At 35.0% G+C, this 18,891-nt stretch overlaps 1 protein-coding gene and 1 pseudogene across 1 annotated transcript; both read right to left on the reverse strand.

The window, feature by feature from the left end:
* Positions 1–1,621: 1,621 nt before the first annotated feature.
* LOC114287517 (Mal d 1-associated protein) lies at positions 1,622–13,732 on the reverse strand. Its single transcript, XM_028230900.2, has 2 exons — positions 13,351–13,732; positions 1,622–2,239 (listed from the first exon to the last, which is right to left on the reverse strand). Exons 1-2 carry the CDS (start codon positions 13,527–13,529, stop codon positions 1,873–1,875), a joined length of 546 nt encoding a protein of 181 aa, XP_028086701.2. The 5' UTR covers positions 13,530–13,732; the 3' UTR covers positions 1,622–1,872.
* On the reverse strand, positions 4,713–6,956 carry LOC145790362 (protein STAY-GREEN homolog, chloroplastic pseudogene; annotated as a pseudogene).
* Positions 13,733–18,891: the final 5,159 nt, after the last annotated feature.

Genomic DNA, 18,891 nt, shown 5'->3' on the forward strand with positions numbered 1-18,891 from the left:
AGTAATAAGTAAAACACCAATGACTTGTGAAACTTTAAGAAAGGCCGAAAGATCAATAAACATGTCATCCCCTCAACTAGCCAAAAAAAATGTGACAACATTTTATCGACTATACTCCTTTGATATTATCAGTAAATATTATTTTCAATTTGTAACATATATATATATATATATATATATATATATTTGTGTGTGGGAGAGAATAAGAGATTTGAAAATTTATTCTACAGAAAAATTATGTGTATGAAAAGATAGAAATATATGTGCACAAAAAGTCAATGTTTGAATATTTGAAATTTGACATCTTTAAGTCTGAAATAGAAATCGACAATGATAGGTAGCTCAAATTTTTGTGGCTTAAATGGCTCAAATCTGTCAAAACGACGTCGTTTTGACAGATTTTGAGTGTAAAACGACGTCGTTTTGACAGATTTGAGCCATTTGAGCCACAAAAATTTGAGCTACCAAACATTTTCTAATAGAAATGCAGATACAAAAATAATAAAACCCGAAACCCGAAAAATGAAACCCGAAACTTAGGCAGGTCAATCGGTCCAACCAACCAACCCGTACAATTTAATCATCTTCAACACCAGTTATCATGTCGAAAAATGATTTAATGTTCTTGGGACAAAAACAAATGGTGTCCCAATCAAAATTTTGGTCCCTTTTGGAAACACTTAAAACAAGTTGTTATTTATTGTTATTTAGATCACATCACTTCTTTACTTTTCTATATATCTTTTTATAATAAACAAAAAAGCCAAAAAATAAACCATACTTAAACCAATCGATCAATTCATTTATTTATTTATTTTTAGAAACAACAAAATACAAGTTTAAAGATAAATGGAGTATGACCTCAACATATATTCATCAAAAAAAAAAAAAGTCCTTGACATAAAGCAAACACATCGTAAGAGTGAACTAAACTACAAATGATGGTCACAAAGTCTCAAGGAGAAACTTAGGTTGCGTTTGGTAAAATTTTATAATTATAATTTGAAAGTATGAATTGTATTTTAAATTTATAGAGTTTAAAATTATAATTTGAGTGTAAAAAATTTGTTTGGTAAAGAGTTTTAAAAATAATTTTGAAAATAATTTTGATTTAAGTGGAAAATTATTGATGTAACATTTGATATTTAATACAAAAATTTACAACTTATAACTAAACATACAACTCAAAATTATTTTAAAAACACATAAATTTTTTAAAAAATTTCAAAAAATATTTTTTTCGATTATATAAAAATTAACATGTCAATTGTGCGCACACAAAAAATAAAAAAAAAAAATTCACTATTCCGGTCAACCAGCCGGACGACCGGTTAGGCAAATTTAAAAAAAAAAATTATGAAAAGCGCGGTTGAAACAGAGCTCTCTACAGAGTTTTAAAAACGTGATTCCAAAACTCCTACCAAACATCATATTTGAATCAAGGTGTAGAACCATGATTTAAGAACACAACCAAACACAAAAGTCTCCTCCTGACTTCAGAAATTAGTCACATGCTGAAAAAGTTAGGCGTTGATATATATATATATATAATATTCATGGACCCAATATTTTCAACTTAAACACCACAATTACTTTGAGATATCCCACAACACAAACTAGCTAACAATGATGGTGGTTAACATTTCAATAACATAAAAACAGTCCACCCTAAAACTGCATGCACCACAAACACGTTTTAGTATTCTGGGGGGCAAATATAGTGAGTCAAAATTTATGAGACTTAACAACGCAAGACAAACCTACCTACTTAGATCTGTACTGGGTATTTATTATATTATTATTCACGTAAAGTAGGAGTACAAGAGAGTGGTGGTCTCAAAAATCATTTTCATCTAAGGGGAAAGGACTGCTTCAAACATCTCTGGCCAAACCAGAAAGATCAACATCTCCAGATTCAGGATTATTAAGTTCTGGAGAGGCTTCTTTTGGCGGATGGCCTTCAATGGGTATTCCTCGATTCCTGGATGAAGAATCTCCATCATACAGGTGTGGAGAGCCAAATACACTGAAGAACCCATTCTTCATTTCTTCTGCTGCTTCAAAGAAACGGCTGAGGCCACCAAAGAAGTTCCTTTCAATGGCTTCAATATCTCCGCGCAGACCAGGGAAGTCGAATGGTACAAGCTCAGATGACTCCATGGGGAAAGACCCTTTCTTCACCTGGTTTGATACATCTTCTTCTGTGTATTCTTTGTTGGATTGCACCACTTCAGAGGGCCTGAAATAATAACAATAATAATGGTGCCAGAAAAAATCTACCGTTTAAGATGGTGTGTGAAAGCCTACACTGTTAACTCTCAAATCATCCCAGAACATCTACACAACATGCCATGTCCCAAATAGTAAACCATTCCAAGGATGCTAATCCAAGTGTAAGAATTGATGCACTTAATTACAGCTACTTAACAAAAATGCAAAATATTTACACCCCATCAGTAAAAGACTCATAATATTCCTAGGAGCAGAATCCCACGGTTTACTCTGGACAAATTAATTGCACAGAAGTGGATTAATGAATGGGATTGCACAAAAGTAGATTAATGAATGGGACACTACAGATACAAGATCATCTATCCTTGCCTATGTTACATGCTGTAGAAATATAATGTAAAGAGAAATAGAGAATTGTATAGATATTGATTGTATTATTGATTGATTTGTTGATATATTGTATTACAATGATTCATGATTCCTATATATAGAAGAGGGTGAGTGTGTAGTAGGTAAGGAGTAGGTGAAGTGGAGGTGGTAGTGGTGTAGTGGGTTAGGTTTAGTGGAGTAGGTGAGGTGGTAGTGGTGTAGTGGATTAGGTTTAAGTGGGTGAAGTAGGTGGAGAGTAGGTGGATTTTAACAGCCCCCCGCAAACTCAAGGGGGATAGGAACTAACCAACTTGAGTTTGGAGAGAGTAACAAAACAAGAAAATACATAAAAATAAAAGAGGATAGGAGACACTGTATGGTCGTGTCAGACCATTGGTGAAGACACTGGATGGTGGTGTCATAACGTTGTAGAGGACACTGTATGGGGGTGTCATAACGTTGTAGAGGACACTGTATGGTGGTGTCATAACGGTGTAGAGGACACTGGATGGCGGTGTCAGACCGATGTAGAAGACAGTTTATGGGGTCGTGTCGGACCGTTGTAGAAGACAGTTTATGGGGTCATGTCGGACCGTTGTAGAAGACAGTTTACGGAGTCTTGCTGGACCCTTGTAGAAACTAACCGGAATCAATGTCGGGACAGTTTACAGAGTCTTGTCGGACCCATAAAGGAGCTAACCAGAATCAATGTAGGGACAGTTTACAGAGTCTTGTCGGACCCATGAAGGAGCTAACCGGAATCAATGTCGGGACAGTTTATAGAGTCTTGTCGGACCCTTGAAGGAGCTAACCGGAATCAATGTCGGGACAGTTTACAGAGTCTTGTCGGACCCTTAAAAAGTCGCACCCTCAAAAGGTGTGCCCAATCTTTCAAAAGGCGTGCCATCAAAAGGCGTGCCCAATCCATAAAAAGGCGTGCCATCAAAAGGTGAGCCCAAGTCATAAAAAGATGTGCCGGACATGATGGCGAGGCACGTGAATGCCTTGGCTGGCGCGCCCGTTTGTCGTCTGGCGTCAAGTGGCGCGCGATACGCGTGGCTGCCTCGCTATTTAACCAAGGTTGATGCTGAGGCTGAGGCAGACAAAAAACTTCTGAAAATCCTCTAAAAAAACTCTTCCTTTGCTGAGAGAGAAACTCTGTAATACTCTGTAACCAACCCGTCTCTGAAACACTCAGCAACATGGCCTCTTCTTCCCGTCCAGCTACCCAGAACATGGCCTCCTCTTCCCGTGGTCTGCTCACGCTCTTTCCAGAACTGAACGAGTCCACAAGAGAAATAACTGGTGCGGTGGCCAGTGAACCTCAACCAAACACCTCTGGTTTTGCTCCGTTGAACTTTCCGATGCGGTCGGTGGAGCAAAAAATGGCGGTGCAAACTGATATTGAGGCCAATCAGTATACTCTGAAGTCATGTGTGGAAACCATGACTGCGGTCACAAACTTGTCGCACCGGCTGCAGAGCAGGACAAATGAGGTGCAACAGTTAAACTCCCAGCTGGCTCTACTCCAACGCATGTATAAGGATGCGCGAGCAGAGATAAGTGTGCTAAAGACAGAAAACAAGGAGCTGAAGCGGAAGGCCACCGTGATGTTCCGATTTGGAGGGCCACCATATGCTGTAGTGGAGGAGCAGGGAGTAGTGATTATGCCCAGTGGAGTGGGAAACACGGAGGCAACACCGGCAAGGGCCGTCCAGGACGGAGGCAAGAAGAAGAGACCGGCGGAATAGGCGAAGAAGTGAGGTCGGTGGGTGGCCGGCTGCAGAAAAGAAAACAAAGCTTTTGGTGTTGTTGTTGTTGTTGGTTTTTTTTTTTTTTTTTTTTTTTTTTTTTTTTTTTTTTTTTTTTTGTAAAATTGTGATCGGGGTTGATCCCTGAGATGAATAAAATATGGTTTGGTGTGCAAAGCTATATGGTATGAATGGAATTGGAAAAAGATTAAAAATAATGTGAAAGAAAAATAAAGAAAGAAATAATAAAAATATATTTGAAATCAAAAATGAAAGATGGGGGAAATAAGGAAAGTGGTTTGGAGAAAATAAATAAAAATAATAGAGTTCGAAATCAAACGGAGGAGAGATGATGATTTTTTAATTTTTTAATATAATATAATAAAAAGATATATATATATATATATATATAAAATAAAGAAAGTGGGAACAACATGATGTCTTCGGGGATCGTGTTGAATGTGGCAGAGATGATGGAAGGTTCGGCGTGTTCCAGCTGCTTACTGATGGGGTTTCATCTCCTTTGTCTTTGTAGGACCCACAACTACTAACCTTAGAAGGTGCTGCAGCATCCTTGAGTGGCCCCCAACACTCCACCTTGTTGTATTCTGGAATGTTGGAGTGAAAATATACCCAAACCAGAGCTTCCTCTAATTCTGGATAGTTGTTGAACAAATTCCCATCTCCATGTACAAAGGCCTTCAAAACCACAGGGAGTTCCTTGGAGAAGATGAAGAATCTGAGCCTAGCACAGAGATCTAATAGAAAGTGGCCACCACTTATGTGACAGTGAACATGGAGAGACATTTTCTCCTGGACTTTCTTCCACTCTGCTACAACTTCATCTCTCTGAAACTTATTGTACCACCCCTGTAACTGAGAGTTGTTTATTGATTGAGAGATGGCCAGAGTGAGCTTAGAGGTTATATCACTATGTGTGAGTGTATAAGTTCTTGGAAGCTTCCCTGGATGCTTCTTTTCATCAACTCCTAGGAATAGAACTTGCAGCTTTGAAGCTTCAAAGATTGCGGGCCCAAACAACCTTGCAACAGGGACAATAGATTGGTGCTTCTTGGGTGATCTTCTTCCGTGGATGAAAAGAGAGCTGTTTTGGTGAAGTTGAGAGAGTGAGGAAGGCTTTAGCTCAGATAGAAAATTCCAGCGGGCAGCAAAGGCAAAGTTGCCGGCCGGCTGCCCGCCGGTGACAAAGAAATACAGGCTTAAATCTTATAGCTCTTATACCATGTAGAAATATAATGTAAAGAGAAATAGAGAATTGTATAGATATTGATTGTATTATTGATTGATTTGTTGATATATTGTATTACAATGATTCATGATTCCTATATATAGAAGAGGGTGAGTGTGTAGTAGGTAAGGAGTAGGTGAAGTGGAGGTGGTAGTGGTGTAGTGGGTTAGGTTTAGTGGAGTAGGTGAGGTGGTAGTGGTGTAGTGGGTTAGGTTTAGTGGAGTAGGTTTAAGTGGGTGAAGTAGGTGGAGAGTAGGTGGATTTTAACACATGCTATGTTATATTAAATGCTATGTTATATGGACTCGGGTACGAGTATTGGTGCATGTCCAATCATAAGCTTAACTCCTAGAATATTAGGATATGTATCCAAAATAGGATAGGAGGATGGGGACTCGTTATGGACATTTGTATATTACATATTATATGATATTCTTAAAAAATATTTTATAGATTATGTAAAAAATATACTTGAAATTAAATAGGATTTAAGGAACGAAATGAATTTTCTCTCTTATCTAACATATAAGTGTTCATTGTGTAGCAAATGTGAGCTTCTTATTTTTCAAACATTGTAAAAAATTGATCCAAGTATCTAAATTGAGTACTGGGTGTTAGACACATATCGCATACCCTTACCATTGTCATATCCGGTAGACACGTGTACTTTGGAGGAAATAGAAGAGTCCAGGTCACATAAACTCTTTAAAATAAATCAAATACTCATGTCAAAAAACCCAACACTCGGACGAATGTCTGGGATGGACATATGTCCAATACTTTCCATCAGACGCTTCTTATAACACTATCATTACACTTTTATTTATCGAACATATGCAATTTCCAAATTTGAAACACAACATAACATTTAAGTCTATAACTATTATTAATGACCAAATAAATAATAGTAAAATGGTGCATAATGATTTTATGATACATGAAATCATTAAATATTGACAGAAAAATGTCAAAACTCTATTCATAGCAACTTTAAAAAATATATGAATCCTTCGAAAGTCATTTTAAACCTCAACAAATGTAATTCTAAAATAAAAACACCGCTTCGGTTGCCGCAACCGTTATGCTACACTATTAAACCCCAAAACTGCATCACCGCCACTGTTACTGTTACAGAAAGCGCAACTGTATTTGAAAACCTTGCCAAATGGACCATATTTTGTTTAAAATGGGCCATTGTATCTTAACTCACAACCTATAAGAGTTCTTTTGCACCTTCTCCGTGTCCACAAGATGCCCATAAACTAAGCCATGTACTCCAAACCTGTGCATGCAGACCCACGTTGCACATCATAGCAAACCAATCTAGTTTCCCTCCTGTCCTGTGCTACCCCCATGATCTCGAAAACACATTTATTTGCATTTCTAACCTATGACAAATCCAATCCAAAATTCGATAAGTTGGCTAGCCCCGCCATAGTTGACCTTGGTTTTTATATACAAACTAAATTACTTTCCTGGAACATATCAAAATAGTAGATGTAAGCGAGGAACTCGGAAAAGCATACGAATCGTTCAACTGACTAGCATTTGAATTTGATAATATGTATCCATTATAACACACAAGCTAAGTTCCCCCCTCAAACCTGACACCAAATGACACCAGAAGCATAGATAGAAGAAGAGGTCCATAAATTTTGAGCCTACAAAGGGTAGGTGATGGGGACCGTAAAGGAATTGGATGAAGCACAATCGAAGATTATGATTATCTTCAAGAACTTAAATTAATTTAGAATTTTATTTATACGAATAGTTTATTTAGGAATTTTAGGAAATACAATAATTAGGATTTTGTTTCCTTATTGGATTTATTTATTTATTTATAATTTGGTTTCCCTATATGTATATACATGTGGTTTTATGTAATTGTTTTAGGCTAGACTTGATGGATATTGATTATTGTGATTGAGAGCATTTTGGGATTGTCATCCCTAACTCTTCTTTACTTTTGGTGCTACATCAGTAGACTTTTCCTCCACACAATTGCTGGACAAGTGTTTCTTTATTACACTGACCCAATTTGGTTGGGTCCAAGGGAGCTCTCCTTCTACCTACTAGTGAGATAATCTACCCATCCTTACTAGTCAATTACCCCTTGGTATAGGTTCTCAGACTGGTTTAAATTCAGTGGCAAAGCAAGGACTGTGTTAGGAGGCTCAATTAATAGTGTGGACGGGTGGACTGGACAGTTAGATGCAGAGTCACAGATAGCTTTTGTGACAATTACTAACAATTATCTACCAATTACTTTTGTGACAAATATGCATCCAAATCTGTGAATATATATATATATATATATAATACGATAAGATTTACCTGATCGATGGTTCCATCTTTCAAGAATCACAGATAGCTTTAATCTAACAACATTTTCTTTATGCAAATATCAAGTCACTGTAAGCACCTATAGGCTAAAGTTTCCTTGTCTATAGATAGAATAGTTTTAAAGCTAATGACAAATGATTCCAAATTTGTATGTATTTTTTATACACAGTTCCATTTCTTTGTTTTTGTTATCTATAAGTGTGTGTGTATTGTGGATATGTCTACCATGCCCGGCACATGGCAAGCCCTCTGGGAGCCACATCACCGACATCACGCCTCATGTGGCAGACCTCCAAGGCACCACGATCAATTGGGATTGTATGCCTATAGGCAAAGCGGAGGCCTATGCGCCACCAAATATGAAAAACTCCAAGATAAATGAGTTGGGTCTTGGGCCACACTTAGGCATGTGGTTCACACATGCTCATTTAACTACCCAAGGTTGAGTCCTTGACTCACCTTCATGCTCGCTTGGGCCCTTGGCTCGCATATGCTCACCTAGCGGCTTAAGGATGAGTCCTTGACTCACCTTCATGCTTGCTTGGGCCCTTAGCTCCCATATGCTCAGCTAATGGCCTATGGTCGAGCCCTTGGCTCACCTACGTGGTCATTTGGGCCCTCAGCCCTCATATGTTCACTTAGAGGCCTAAAGGTTGGCCCTTGGCTCACTTTCGGGCTCGCTTATTCTACTTAACCACTTGACTCTAGGCTGAGAGTAGGGCCTTGACACCACACTCGGGATTGTTGAAGGTTGTGGATTGGGAAGTTAAAGACCATGAGTTCACCAAGGTTGCTTGGTTGTCTCCTTGCAGCTATGAAGCATGGACACAGACGCTGACACGGGACATGGCAATTTCCAAAAAATGGGGACACGGACACGACGGGGGACACGACGATTTTTTATTTTTATTTTTATATATTTTTATGTGTTAAGTAGATTCATATTACATTTATTCTAAATCAAAATTAACAAACACTAACATAATAACATTAATTCAATAAATATAACCACTACATTTAAACAAATTAATAGATAATCCATTCACAAAAAAGTCATAATAAGCGATAACAAGAACTAAGACGAGAAGGGAAAAACATTCAACATCTAACAATATTCTTCACAAAAACACTAAGACCAAGTTTGGGAAGACTAAATAAATGCACTTTTTGACTTTTTATGAAATATGGGTTAGATTTGGGTTGGGTTTGAAGTGATGTGTTAGAGAGGTGATGTGACTTAAATGAGATGATGTGACTTAAATAGGATAATGACTTTTTGACTTTTTGGATTTTTGGAAGATGTCAAACTTGGCCTAAATAAGAGGCAAAAGATGGGGGGGGGGGGGAAGAACAAAAAAGTGAGCCCCACCGTGACCCGATATGGACACGCGTGTCCCTGCCGTGTCCCCTACAAAACAATCATTAAATTAAAGGGACACGCCATCTGGCGTGTCCCGTATGTATCCGCGTGTCGGACACCGCCACGACACCGATTTTGGAATGTCCATGCTTTATAACCCTGCAGTGACAACTCCACCTTGACCAAGCTTAGATGGAAAGCAAACGTCAACCTTACACTCATGCTCACTGCATTCATGGTACAAATCCCAAGATATCATACCTACCAACCTAGACCACAGACAGTAAGGTTGATATTAGCTTCTTGAGTTGAGGAGAGCTCACCACTTGTCCATACTCCAGGAGCCTAAATAGTGAGTCATGAATGCGAGGACAAGAACATACATTTTCATTACACATTAACCTATTAAAAATAATGCATAGCAAGATATGAGCTCAAGTGTATCTTGCACACCAAACTCTAGAGTGTTCAAGGTCTCACTGCCACCCTCACCACCTCTAAGCTTGCCTTGGTCTTCTCCTCCTTCCCTCCGGCGACTTTAAGCTATTGAAGTGCCCGCCATCTTCCCAGAGATCCATAACATATTGTCTCTAACACGCTTCACCCACATATGTACATATATATATGGGTAAATTACATTGACACCCCTTGAGGTTTGTCTTTAATACAAGTACTCCCCTCACGTTCTGAAAATTATATTTCCCTCCCTAAGATTTAAACTTCCATTACAATTTAATGGAAAAAATAAATACAATAAATTTATTTTTAAAACGCCTATTTTACCCTTGTTTGCATATATAAAATTGACAAACAATTTTCCGTTTGAAGAAAATTTTATATACCCCAGTCGTGGTCTTTGGTTATGACCTATTATGGTATTAGTTATAACTATTGATTATAACATTATTTTGGTTATGACTCAAAAGGTATTTAGTTATGCCTTATGCGGTGTTTAATTATAACTATTTTTTTTAAATTATGATTGCAAATGATCTAATTATAATATTTATGATAATTAACACCACAAAAGCTTGTGTACCATAGCATTCCTAAATGTTTAATAGTATGATAATATATATGTTAGTATTAAATGAATTTTTTTAATCCTAGCAGATTTTCTTTACTCATCTAGTAATTTTTTTTTTTTAAAAAAAGATTTTTTTAAATAAGAGTAAAATAGGCATTTTAAAAAATTAATTTATTATATTAATTTTTTCCGTTAGTTGACTTAACGGTTGACTAACGGAAAGATTAAATTGTAATGAAAATTTAAACCTTAGGGAGAGGAATGTAATTTCTAGAACGTGAGCCGACTATTTGTATTAAAAACAAACCTCCAGGGGTGCTAGTGTAATTTACCCTATATATATATACTAGAGGTGGACACACACTATGCTTGTGCAATTTGTAATTGGATCTCATAATTGTGATATAGTTATTTGAAGCAATTGGAGAGAATTAAAGCAGTTTATAACGACTAACAAGTTTTGGGAGCATTTTCAGAAAAGAAATTGTGACACCAACCCCGACCCAGAGGCGGCGCCACATGGTTCCATGTGGGTGTCAGATGGCCCCACTAAGAATTTTAAGACCTTGTTTGTCATAACCTAAAAAAGTTAAAAAGTCGAAAAGTTACTATCCTATTTAAGGGGTTGTTTGGGGTGTTCTAAATAAGTGCACTTTTTATCTTTTTAGACTAAAAAGTTGAAGAAAAAAATATGAATATTTGGGTTAACTTTTTGACTTTTTATGAAAAAATGTGTATTAAAAATTTGTATAAAAAAGTGTATAGGAGAAGATAGTTTAGTACGTCGTAGGGATTGCAGTGCAGTCGGCTAGGTGAATACATAGGAAAAGATTGCCTCATTTTTGAGCTTTGATTGGACAGTATTATTCGGCCCGTGGGGGCCCACCATGGGCCCCGTTTTTCTAATCGGAACCGTTCAATGTGTAGAACTTGTCGAGTACTATATGTTTGTAAAAAATCACGTTGATTAGATATCGATAGTTATCTGATTGTGTTAGTTTTTTTTGTTAACTGTTAACTATAACACCATTCAATTTTTATACAAAACTGATTTGATCATGTAGTTAGCAATATCCGATAGACGTGATTTTTTACAAGCATATAGTACTAGACGAGTTCTACATCTTGAACGGTTCAGATTATCAAAACAGGACCCATGGTGGAGCCACACAGGCCTAAGTTTACCATCTAATTTAGTAAATGTACACATGCAATTTTTTTTTTTTTCCTTTCACTAAAGCTAGCCTGATGTCAGTACATTGATGGTCAAAAAGTTGATTTGTATTTAATATTTGTATATTAATTTTTTTTTAGTGAATAGTGATAATTTTTTAACTTTTTTGGTAACTTTTTAACTTTTTGACTTTTTTTACACTTGTCAAACTAGCCCTAAGTCACATCACCTCTCTACCACATTACTTCAAACCCAACCCATATCTAACCCATATTTCATAAAAAATCAAAAAATACACTTATTTAGATCATTTCAAACCATATATATATATATATATATATTACTATCCATTGTAATAGAAATAGTTTGGACAATTAGAACCCACCATTAAAAAAAAAAAAAAGAGCTCCTCCCAAAATGAACTCACCCAATTAGCCCATCCCAAAATGAGCCCACCTAAATAGGCCCACCTAATTTTATAGTCAGGCAGGCCCTCTATTGCTTAATTATTTTTTCTCCTCTTTTGATCTCCAGCCCATCAAATAAAACATTGAAAGACAAACGTGGCAGTGAGGTTCCTAACTCATCCTCCGTCTCATTTGTGTCTGACATGCCTAAACTCCATTGAGAGATTTTAAGTGGGCTCTTTTTTTATATTTTTTTATTTTAAACACAAAGACGAGACGACACAACTAGAACACTAGAGACTAAGAATGGTGGACTTCTAAATTTAAGATTTCTCTAGCTAGTTGCAATGTCTCTGATGTAATTTTTTTCTCACCTACTCACTTAACTCCATCATAGTGTACATATGTATCTATATTACATGAATTAGCTTGAAATTTTAATGTTTGCAATATAAACCATTTTACAAAGATGAATATTGAGTTGCTTCTTTGTGTGGCTTGCTTGAATCCTAATAATTTATTTTTTGCTTATGATAACCAAAACTTGATTTTTCGGCTGAATTTTATCAATTTGATTTTTCCGCGGTAGACTTGATGATACGTTGGTGAAAATGAAAAAAGGCATTGTATATCCATTGGTCTACTCACTTGTGAAATTAGCATTACTTTTACCAGTCACAACTGCAACAATAGAAAGAGCTTTTTCAGCAATGAAATTCATAAATAATCAACTACGTAACTGAATAGGAGATCAGTTGCTGAATGATTGTTTGGTGACTCATACTAAAAAAGATGTATTTGACAATGTGGCTATTATGCAATGATTTTAAAATATGAAACCTCGGCAAGGACAATTGTAAAAGTACAATAAGCGTGTTTTTGTTAAAAACAATAGTATCAATATATTAAGATTCCATATTGTTTAGTATTTGAGAGTTTGTGTTTGAATTTATGTATTTTGGAGCCACCCCTGTGCCAACCGTGTTTGCTGATCCATGGCGCATCTTTGAAGAGTCGCAGATAACTTTAATCTAACAACATTTTCTTTATGCAAATATCAAGCCACTTTAAGCATCTGTAGTTTCCTTGTCCATAGATAGAATATTGTGGAAGCAAATCACAAATGCTTCCAATATATAATCTCAACACAAATTCACATTTATTTCTTATACACACAGTTCCATTTATTTGGTTTTGTTATTATAAGTGTGTGCATATAATACATGTAGCTACAAAACTAAACAAAGGCAAATTAGGTGGAGAAACACTTTTTTCCATGACACTCGAGATTGAATTAAAGATTTCTGCATACTTGAATTTGAAATTAACGAAATCCCTAGCATCAAAATTCAAAAGACTTGCAATCATTTTCTCATACTTTCTCAGCAATCAAACAGTTGTATAAACAAAAACTAGGTTTCCAGAGAGAGATAGATACCTTCCAACACAGTCCCTGAGAATCTGCTCGGTTTTCTCACACTTTCTGATGAATTTGCCGGGCTCAACTTCGTCGGTTGTGCAGTGCGATTTGACGATCTTTGTGGTGGAGCATCGATCGTCAGATCTAGGGTTTGAATTATCCTCCTCGGCTTCGTCCTTCTTCCACACCCAACCCATTCCAGATTCAAAATTGCAAATCACAGTTACACGCTCACCGTTTTCTTGTGCCTGCCTTCGTGCACAATCCACAATTTTTACTCAATTCTCTGCTCCCAAGATAAAATTGTTAATTTTGTCATATAAAAAATATCACTAATATGTCGCGAAACTAGAGAGAAAAGAAAATAAAATAAAAGGTTACTTAAGTTATAAAAAAATATATATGTTTGTGTTTTTTTTTTTAATTTTATTTTATTTGGATAAGTAAAAAATAAAAGAAAAAAAATGATTATAATTTCTCTCTTTCTTATTTGATTAGATTTTATAAGAGAAAAAAAAGAAAAGAAAAGAAAAGAAATTATTTTATGTTATATTATCAAAATAATCTTTTTATATTTTCAATCATTTTATTTCTTTTATTTTTATAGAGACAAAATTGGTATTATGGTTTCTTTTCTTTCCCAATCTCTCCACTTTTGAGAATATTGAAAATGAGAGGTATAAGAGAAATGAGTTTATCTCCGTTTCTCTCAATTTCTCTCAACTTGAGTTATTCAAACAAGTAAGAGAAATATATATCTCTCTATTTCTTTTCATTTCTTCTCAAATCACTCAATTCAAACATACTTGTAGGGTTAGTTGACTTTTTACCTTTTGATTATTTTAGGGGTGGTTTGAGATGTTTTAAATAAGTTCATTTTTTAACTTTTTATAAACAAAAAAAAATGTGTAGAAAAATAAAAAAATTGGTTAAAAAAATAGAGGGGAGATGTTGATAGATATTAATTGATGTAAACCAAATAAGTGGGATAAACTAAAAAAGTGCATTTTTTTGATTTATCCCAAACACTTACTTAATCTAGGGTTAAAAAACTTTATTTGGGATAGTTTTTAGTTTTTTTAACTTTTATGAGAGAAAAAATAAAATAATTATGAATTGGATGCTACATTTTGTTCTATTTGGCTAAAATAGTATATTTTGTCTTATATGATTATTTAAGCCCAAAGAGACATGCCAAACGAACCATAATTATAAGTTTTAACAATAATTTAAAATATCATTACAAAAAAATACTAATTTTTAATTTTAAGCAACAGTTTGAAAAATTCGTCATAAAAAAAGTTACTAATTATAAGTTTTAGAGATAATTTATAAAAATGGTGACAAAAAAAATCACTAACTATTAATTTTTGGTGACATGCAATAAAGTGTTATAAAAAATTATTTTTAGTGACGATTTTACTATGAGTTATTTTCAATAAGACTTGATATGAATAAAATCCAACTATTAGGATCTCTTGATAATTTATCCCAATTAAATGAGAAAATTTCGGTTGCGTTTGGTAAAGTTTTAGAATTATGATTTGATAATAGAGTTGTATTTTGGGTTTATGAGTTTTGCAATTATGATTTGAAAAGAAAAAGTTTGTTTAGTTATAAGTTTTGAAAAATAATTTGAATTGAGTTTTAAATTTTTGATATGAAATATGAAATTAGAAAAGTTGTTTGATTCAAAACTTGCAACTCATAACCAAACACACAACTCAAAATTCTATTCAAAACTCATAAAAAAATTAAAAAAATATTTTTTATTTAAAATATAAAAATAACAGGTACCAATTACCTAAAAAAAAAATCTGATCAACCGGTCGAACGTCTGGGAAGATGACTGAGTAGACGTGTTTTTAAAAGTGGGCGTGGAATCAATTTTTGAAAATTCTAACCAAACATAGCACTCAAACCAAGGTGTGGAATCATATTTCTAAAGCTCCACCAAACATAGCCTCATTTTTACCTATATATTTTGTCTCGATTTTCAATTATCCATAGATTTTGAATAATTTCAATTTTACCCCTAAAATTTTTGAAATCGTATCAATTTTGCCTCTACCATTACATTTGAAATGAAAAAAGTTTAAAAAATTACATTTTAACCCCAAATTTCAAAAGAAAGATGCAAACTCATCCTCTCATACCAGCAAATCATCACCACCAACCACCATTTCAAGCTCTTCTAATTCTTTCGTCATAACAACGTTTCGCCTAATTTTTTCGTTGTTGGATTCACCTCACAGCCTGGTTTTCGTATCACCTCTCACACGTATTGTTCTTCCTCTTTTTGCATGCCGTCGAAACTCTGAAAGTTGATAAAAAATAAATAAGATTTTCCTTCTCGTTTTGAACTTTTCTTTGAGCCATCTTTTGGACTTCATATCTTTCTCGATTCTTAATGGTTCTACTTCATTCTTTCGCCATTCTTTTCATCTTACTTACTATTTTATCCTACACTACCTCACTTTCTCACTTCGTGTAATGGGTGATTTCGGTATGCCCAAAGTTGTCCGAAAACTAACTTCGAAAATTCCGAAACATTTATCTTTTGTTTCTTTCTTTTCTATCTTCCTTATTCTTCTTTTCTTTTTCACTTACAACATGATATGGAGGATCGGCGATGGCGCCGAAGCTCGCGGTGATGGTGGCCGTGGAGCTTGATGGTAGTGGTAATGGAACTTGGTTGTGAATGAGGTGGGTTTGGTGTTGTAAAGTGGTGGTAATGGTGATGCTCGTGGTGACAATAATGGAGTTCGGTACTGAATTTGGTGATTCAGGTGGTGATGTTGGTGAAGTTGATGAAGATGATAAAGTTAATGAAGAGATGATATACATATATATAGATAGATAGATAATTGATATGTGTTGGACCATTTTAATATCTTTTATTTATTTATTTTGGTAACCTTTTGTTTTGTCCATGAATGGAGATTATTGAAAGGTCATGGGCATTGGTGGTGAGTTAATATTTTGGAGGTTTTGGGACTCTCATTTTCTCTAGTTTAATGGTCATTATTTTTTAGTATAATGTGTAAGGTCCTAGTGGATTACTAATTGTTCCTCTCATGTACTTTTTTTTTTGACCAACTATTTTTACACTTGAGAGATTACTAGCCAAAGAATGGTGTTTTTCTTGGTGAAGCTTTGGGTTCACAATCTTGTACAGAGTTGCCCTGAACCATACGACAAGTGGTTGGGCTGTTATATCCTGGAGGAGATAAGTCAGAGTTTAGTGATTGCTGCATCGGTATTTGGGTTCTTTCTACCGCAGTGGCTTTGATCTCTTTAAAGAAAACGAGATATCCGTGCCTCAGCATGATCTATTTGTATCTCATTTTCTTTGCATTATTTATTAATAAAATATAATTCTTCTGGTATTTTCAGCAACAATTTTAAGAAGATCAATATGGAACAAGTACCAAAAAAAGTCAACGATGGAATTGGAGATCTCAACAAACCTTTCAAGTTCAAGAGAATTCATTTTAAAGGTGAAAAGGAAATGTTTTTTTTTTTTTATCTCAGCCTTTTAAAAGTTGCTTATGTTCTTATCGAGGAGAACCCAAACAAAATCCCAACCGAGGAGATAAATGATGAAGACTACCAGGCACATGAAGTAAAAGTGGCTTCATACAATACAAATGGGTATAAATGTTGCTTTTATCTCTTAAATTGCCTTGTTTATACACCACTTACACTTCTGCAAAGAAAATTTGGAAAGCTTTACAAACTGAGTATGATATTGAAAAGGCAGGAGCAAAAAAGTATGCAGCTAGCCAATTTTTTCGCTTCCAAATGGAGGTTGAAAAATCTATTGTGGAGCAAGCACAAGATTTCCAAATGATAGTTGTAGAAGTAAGATCTGAAAATATCAAGATTGGTGACAACTTGATAGTTGTAGGACTTGTTGACAAGTTACTGCCATCTTGGAGAGAATTCCAAAAGAACGTGCGTCACAAACAAAAAGAGACTTCCTTAGAGTCGTTGATCACTCGCATCTGAGTTGAAGAGAAGGCTAGAGGCCAAGATGCATTGATAACACAAGAGGATAATGACAATTCTACTACAAAGGTAAACTTTGTTTCAATAAACAATAACTTACCCAAAGGTCAGAATTCCAAGAATGCTTATTTGAAGCCTTATAAAAAGAATATGAAAAATTATGGTAAACCTCACAATAAATGAATTAATCCAAATAAGAACCAAGTTCCACCACCTCCACAAAATTTTACATGCTTTGTCTGTGGCAAAAGTGGGCATATTGCTCGAACTTGCAAATTTCGAAAACGTGCACCTGCCCCAAAGACTAACGTTATCGAGGAGCCATTTGTGGCGATGATTATATACATTTTCATGGTTAATTATGTGGAAGGTTGGTAGGCAGGTTCTGGTGCTAATAGACATGTTTGTTATGATAAAGTTTGGTTCAAGATGTATACTCCCTTCGATGATGAGAAAACAATTATGCTTGATGACTCTAGTCAAACCAAGAAACTTGGGAGTGGTGAAGTTGATCTTAAGTTCACCTCTGGATGTATGCTTACTTTAAAAATGTGCTTTATACACCGTCCATGAGGAAGAATTTGATGTTAAGTTATTTATTGAATAAGGCTGGCTTTACGCAAACTTTGAAATCTGATCAACATGTGATTACCAAGAAGAGTATTTTTGTGGGTAAGGGTTATGCTTGTGATGGGATGTTCAAACTAAATATTGATATTAATAAACCATCTATCAATTCGGTTTATATGTTGTCTTATATTAATTTTTGGCATGCTCGCTTGTGTCACATTAACAGTAAATATGTGGGAATCATGAGTAGTTTAGGATTAATTCCTAAATTGACAATTTTTTTTGAGAAATGTGAAGTTTGTAATAAAGTAAAAATTACCAAGAGGTCACATAAAAGTGTTGAGAAAAATACTGAATTGCTAGAATTATTTCATACTGATTTGTGTGAGTTTGAAGGAATTTTAAATTGTGGTGGTAACCGATATTTTATCACTTTTATTGATATTTTTCAAAATATAAAAATGTATATTTATTAAAAAATAAAAGTAATACTTTTGAGAAATTTAAAGAATTCCTTTTGAAGTGGAAAATCAATTCGGTAAAAAGATTAAGAGAATTAGAAGTGATAGAGGCTGGGAATATGAATCTCATGGATTCAACTCTTTTGTTCAGTTATTGAAAATTATTCATGAGACTACTCCACTATATTCACCTTCATCTAATAGCGTAGCTGAAAGAAAGAATAGAACGTTAATTGACTTGACGAATGCTATGCTTATTGATTCAGGTGCTCCCTCAAATCTTTGGGGTGAGGCTATTTTGACAGATTGCCATGTGATAAATAGAGTGCCACACAAAAAGACTAAAATTGTACCTTATGAGTTGTGGAGGGGGCATAAACTAAATATAGGTTATTTGAAGGTTTGGGGCTATTTAGCTTTTGTGAGGCTTGCAGATCCTAAACGACCTAAATTTGGTGAATGAGCTACTACTTGTGTTTTTCTTGGGTATGCGTTGCATAATACAGCTTATAATTTT

This window comes from Camellia sinensis, chromosome 5, assembly GCF_055761805.1.
Source record: "Camellia sinensis isolate YWXY chromosome 5, ASM5576180v1, whole genome shotgun sequence".
Taxonomy (NCBI): Eukaryota; Viridiplantae; Streptophyta; class Magnoliopsida; order Ericales; family Theaceae; genus Camellia; species Camellia sinensis.

Bases quoted from the DNA above. Each gene is read 5' to 3' on its own strand.
- LOC114287517 (XM_028230900.2), bottom strand. From the start codon at position 13,529: ATGGGTTGGGTGTGGAAGAAGGACGAAGCCGAGGAGGATAATTCAAAC. The intron at 2,240-13,350 runs GTATCTATCTCT...TTATTATTTCAG, and splicing joins CTCAGGGACTGTGTTGGAAG to GCCCTCTGAAGTGGTGCAAT.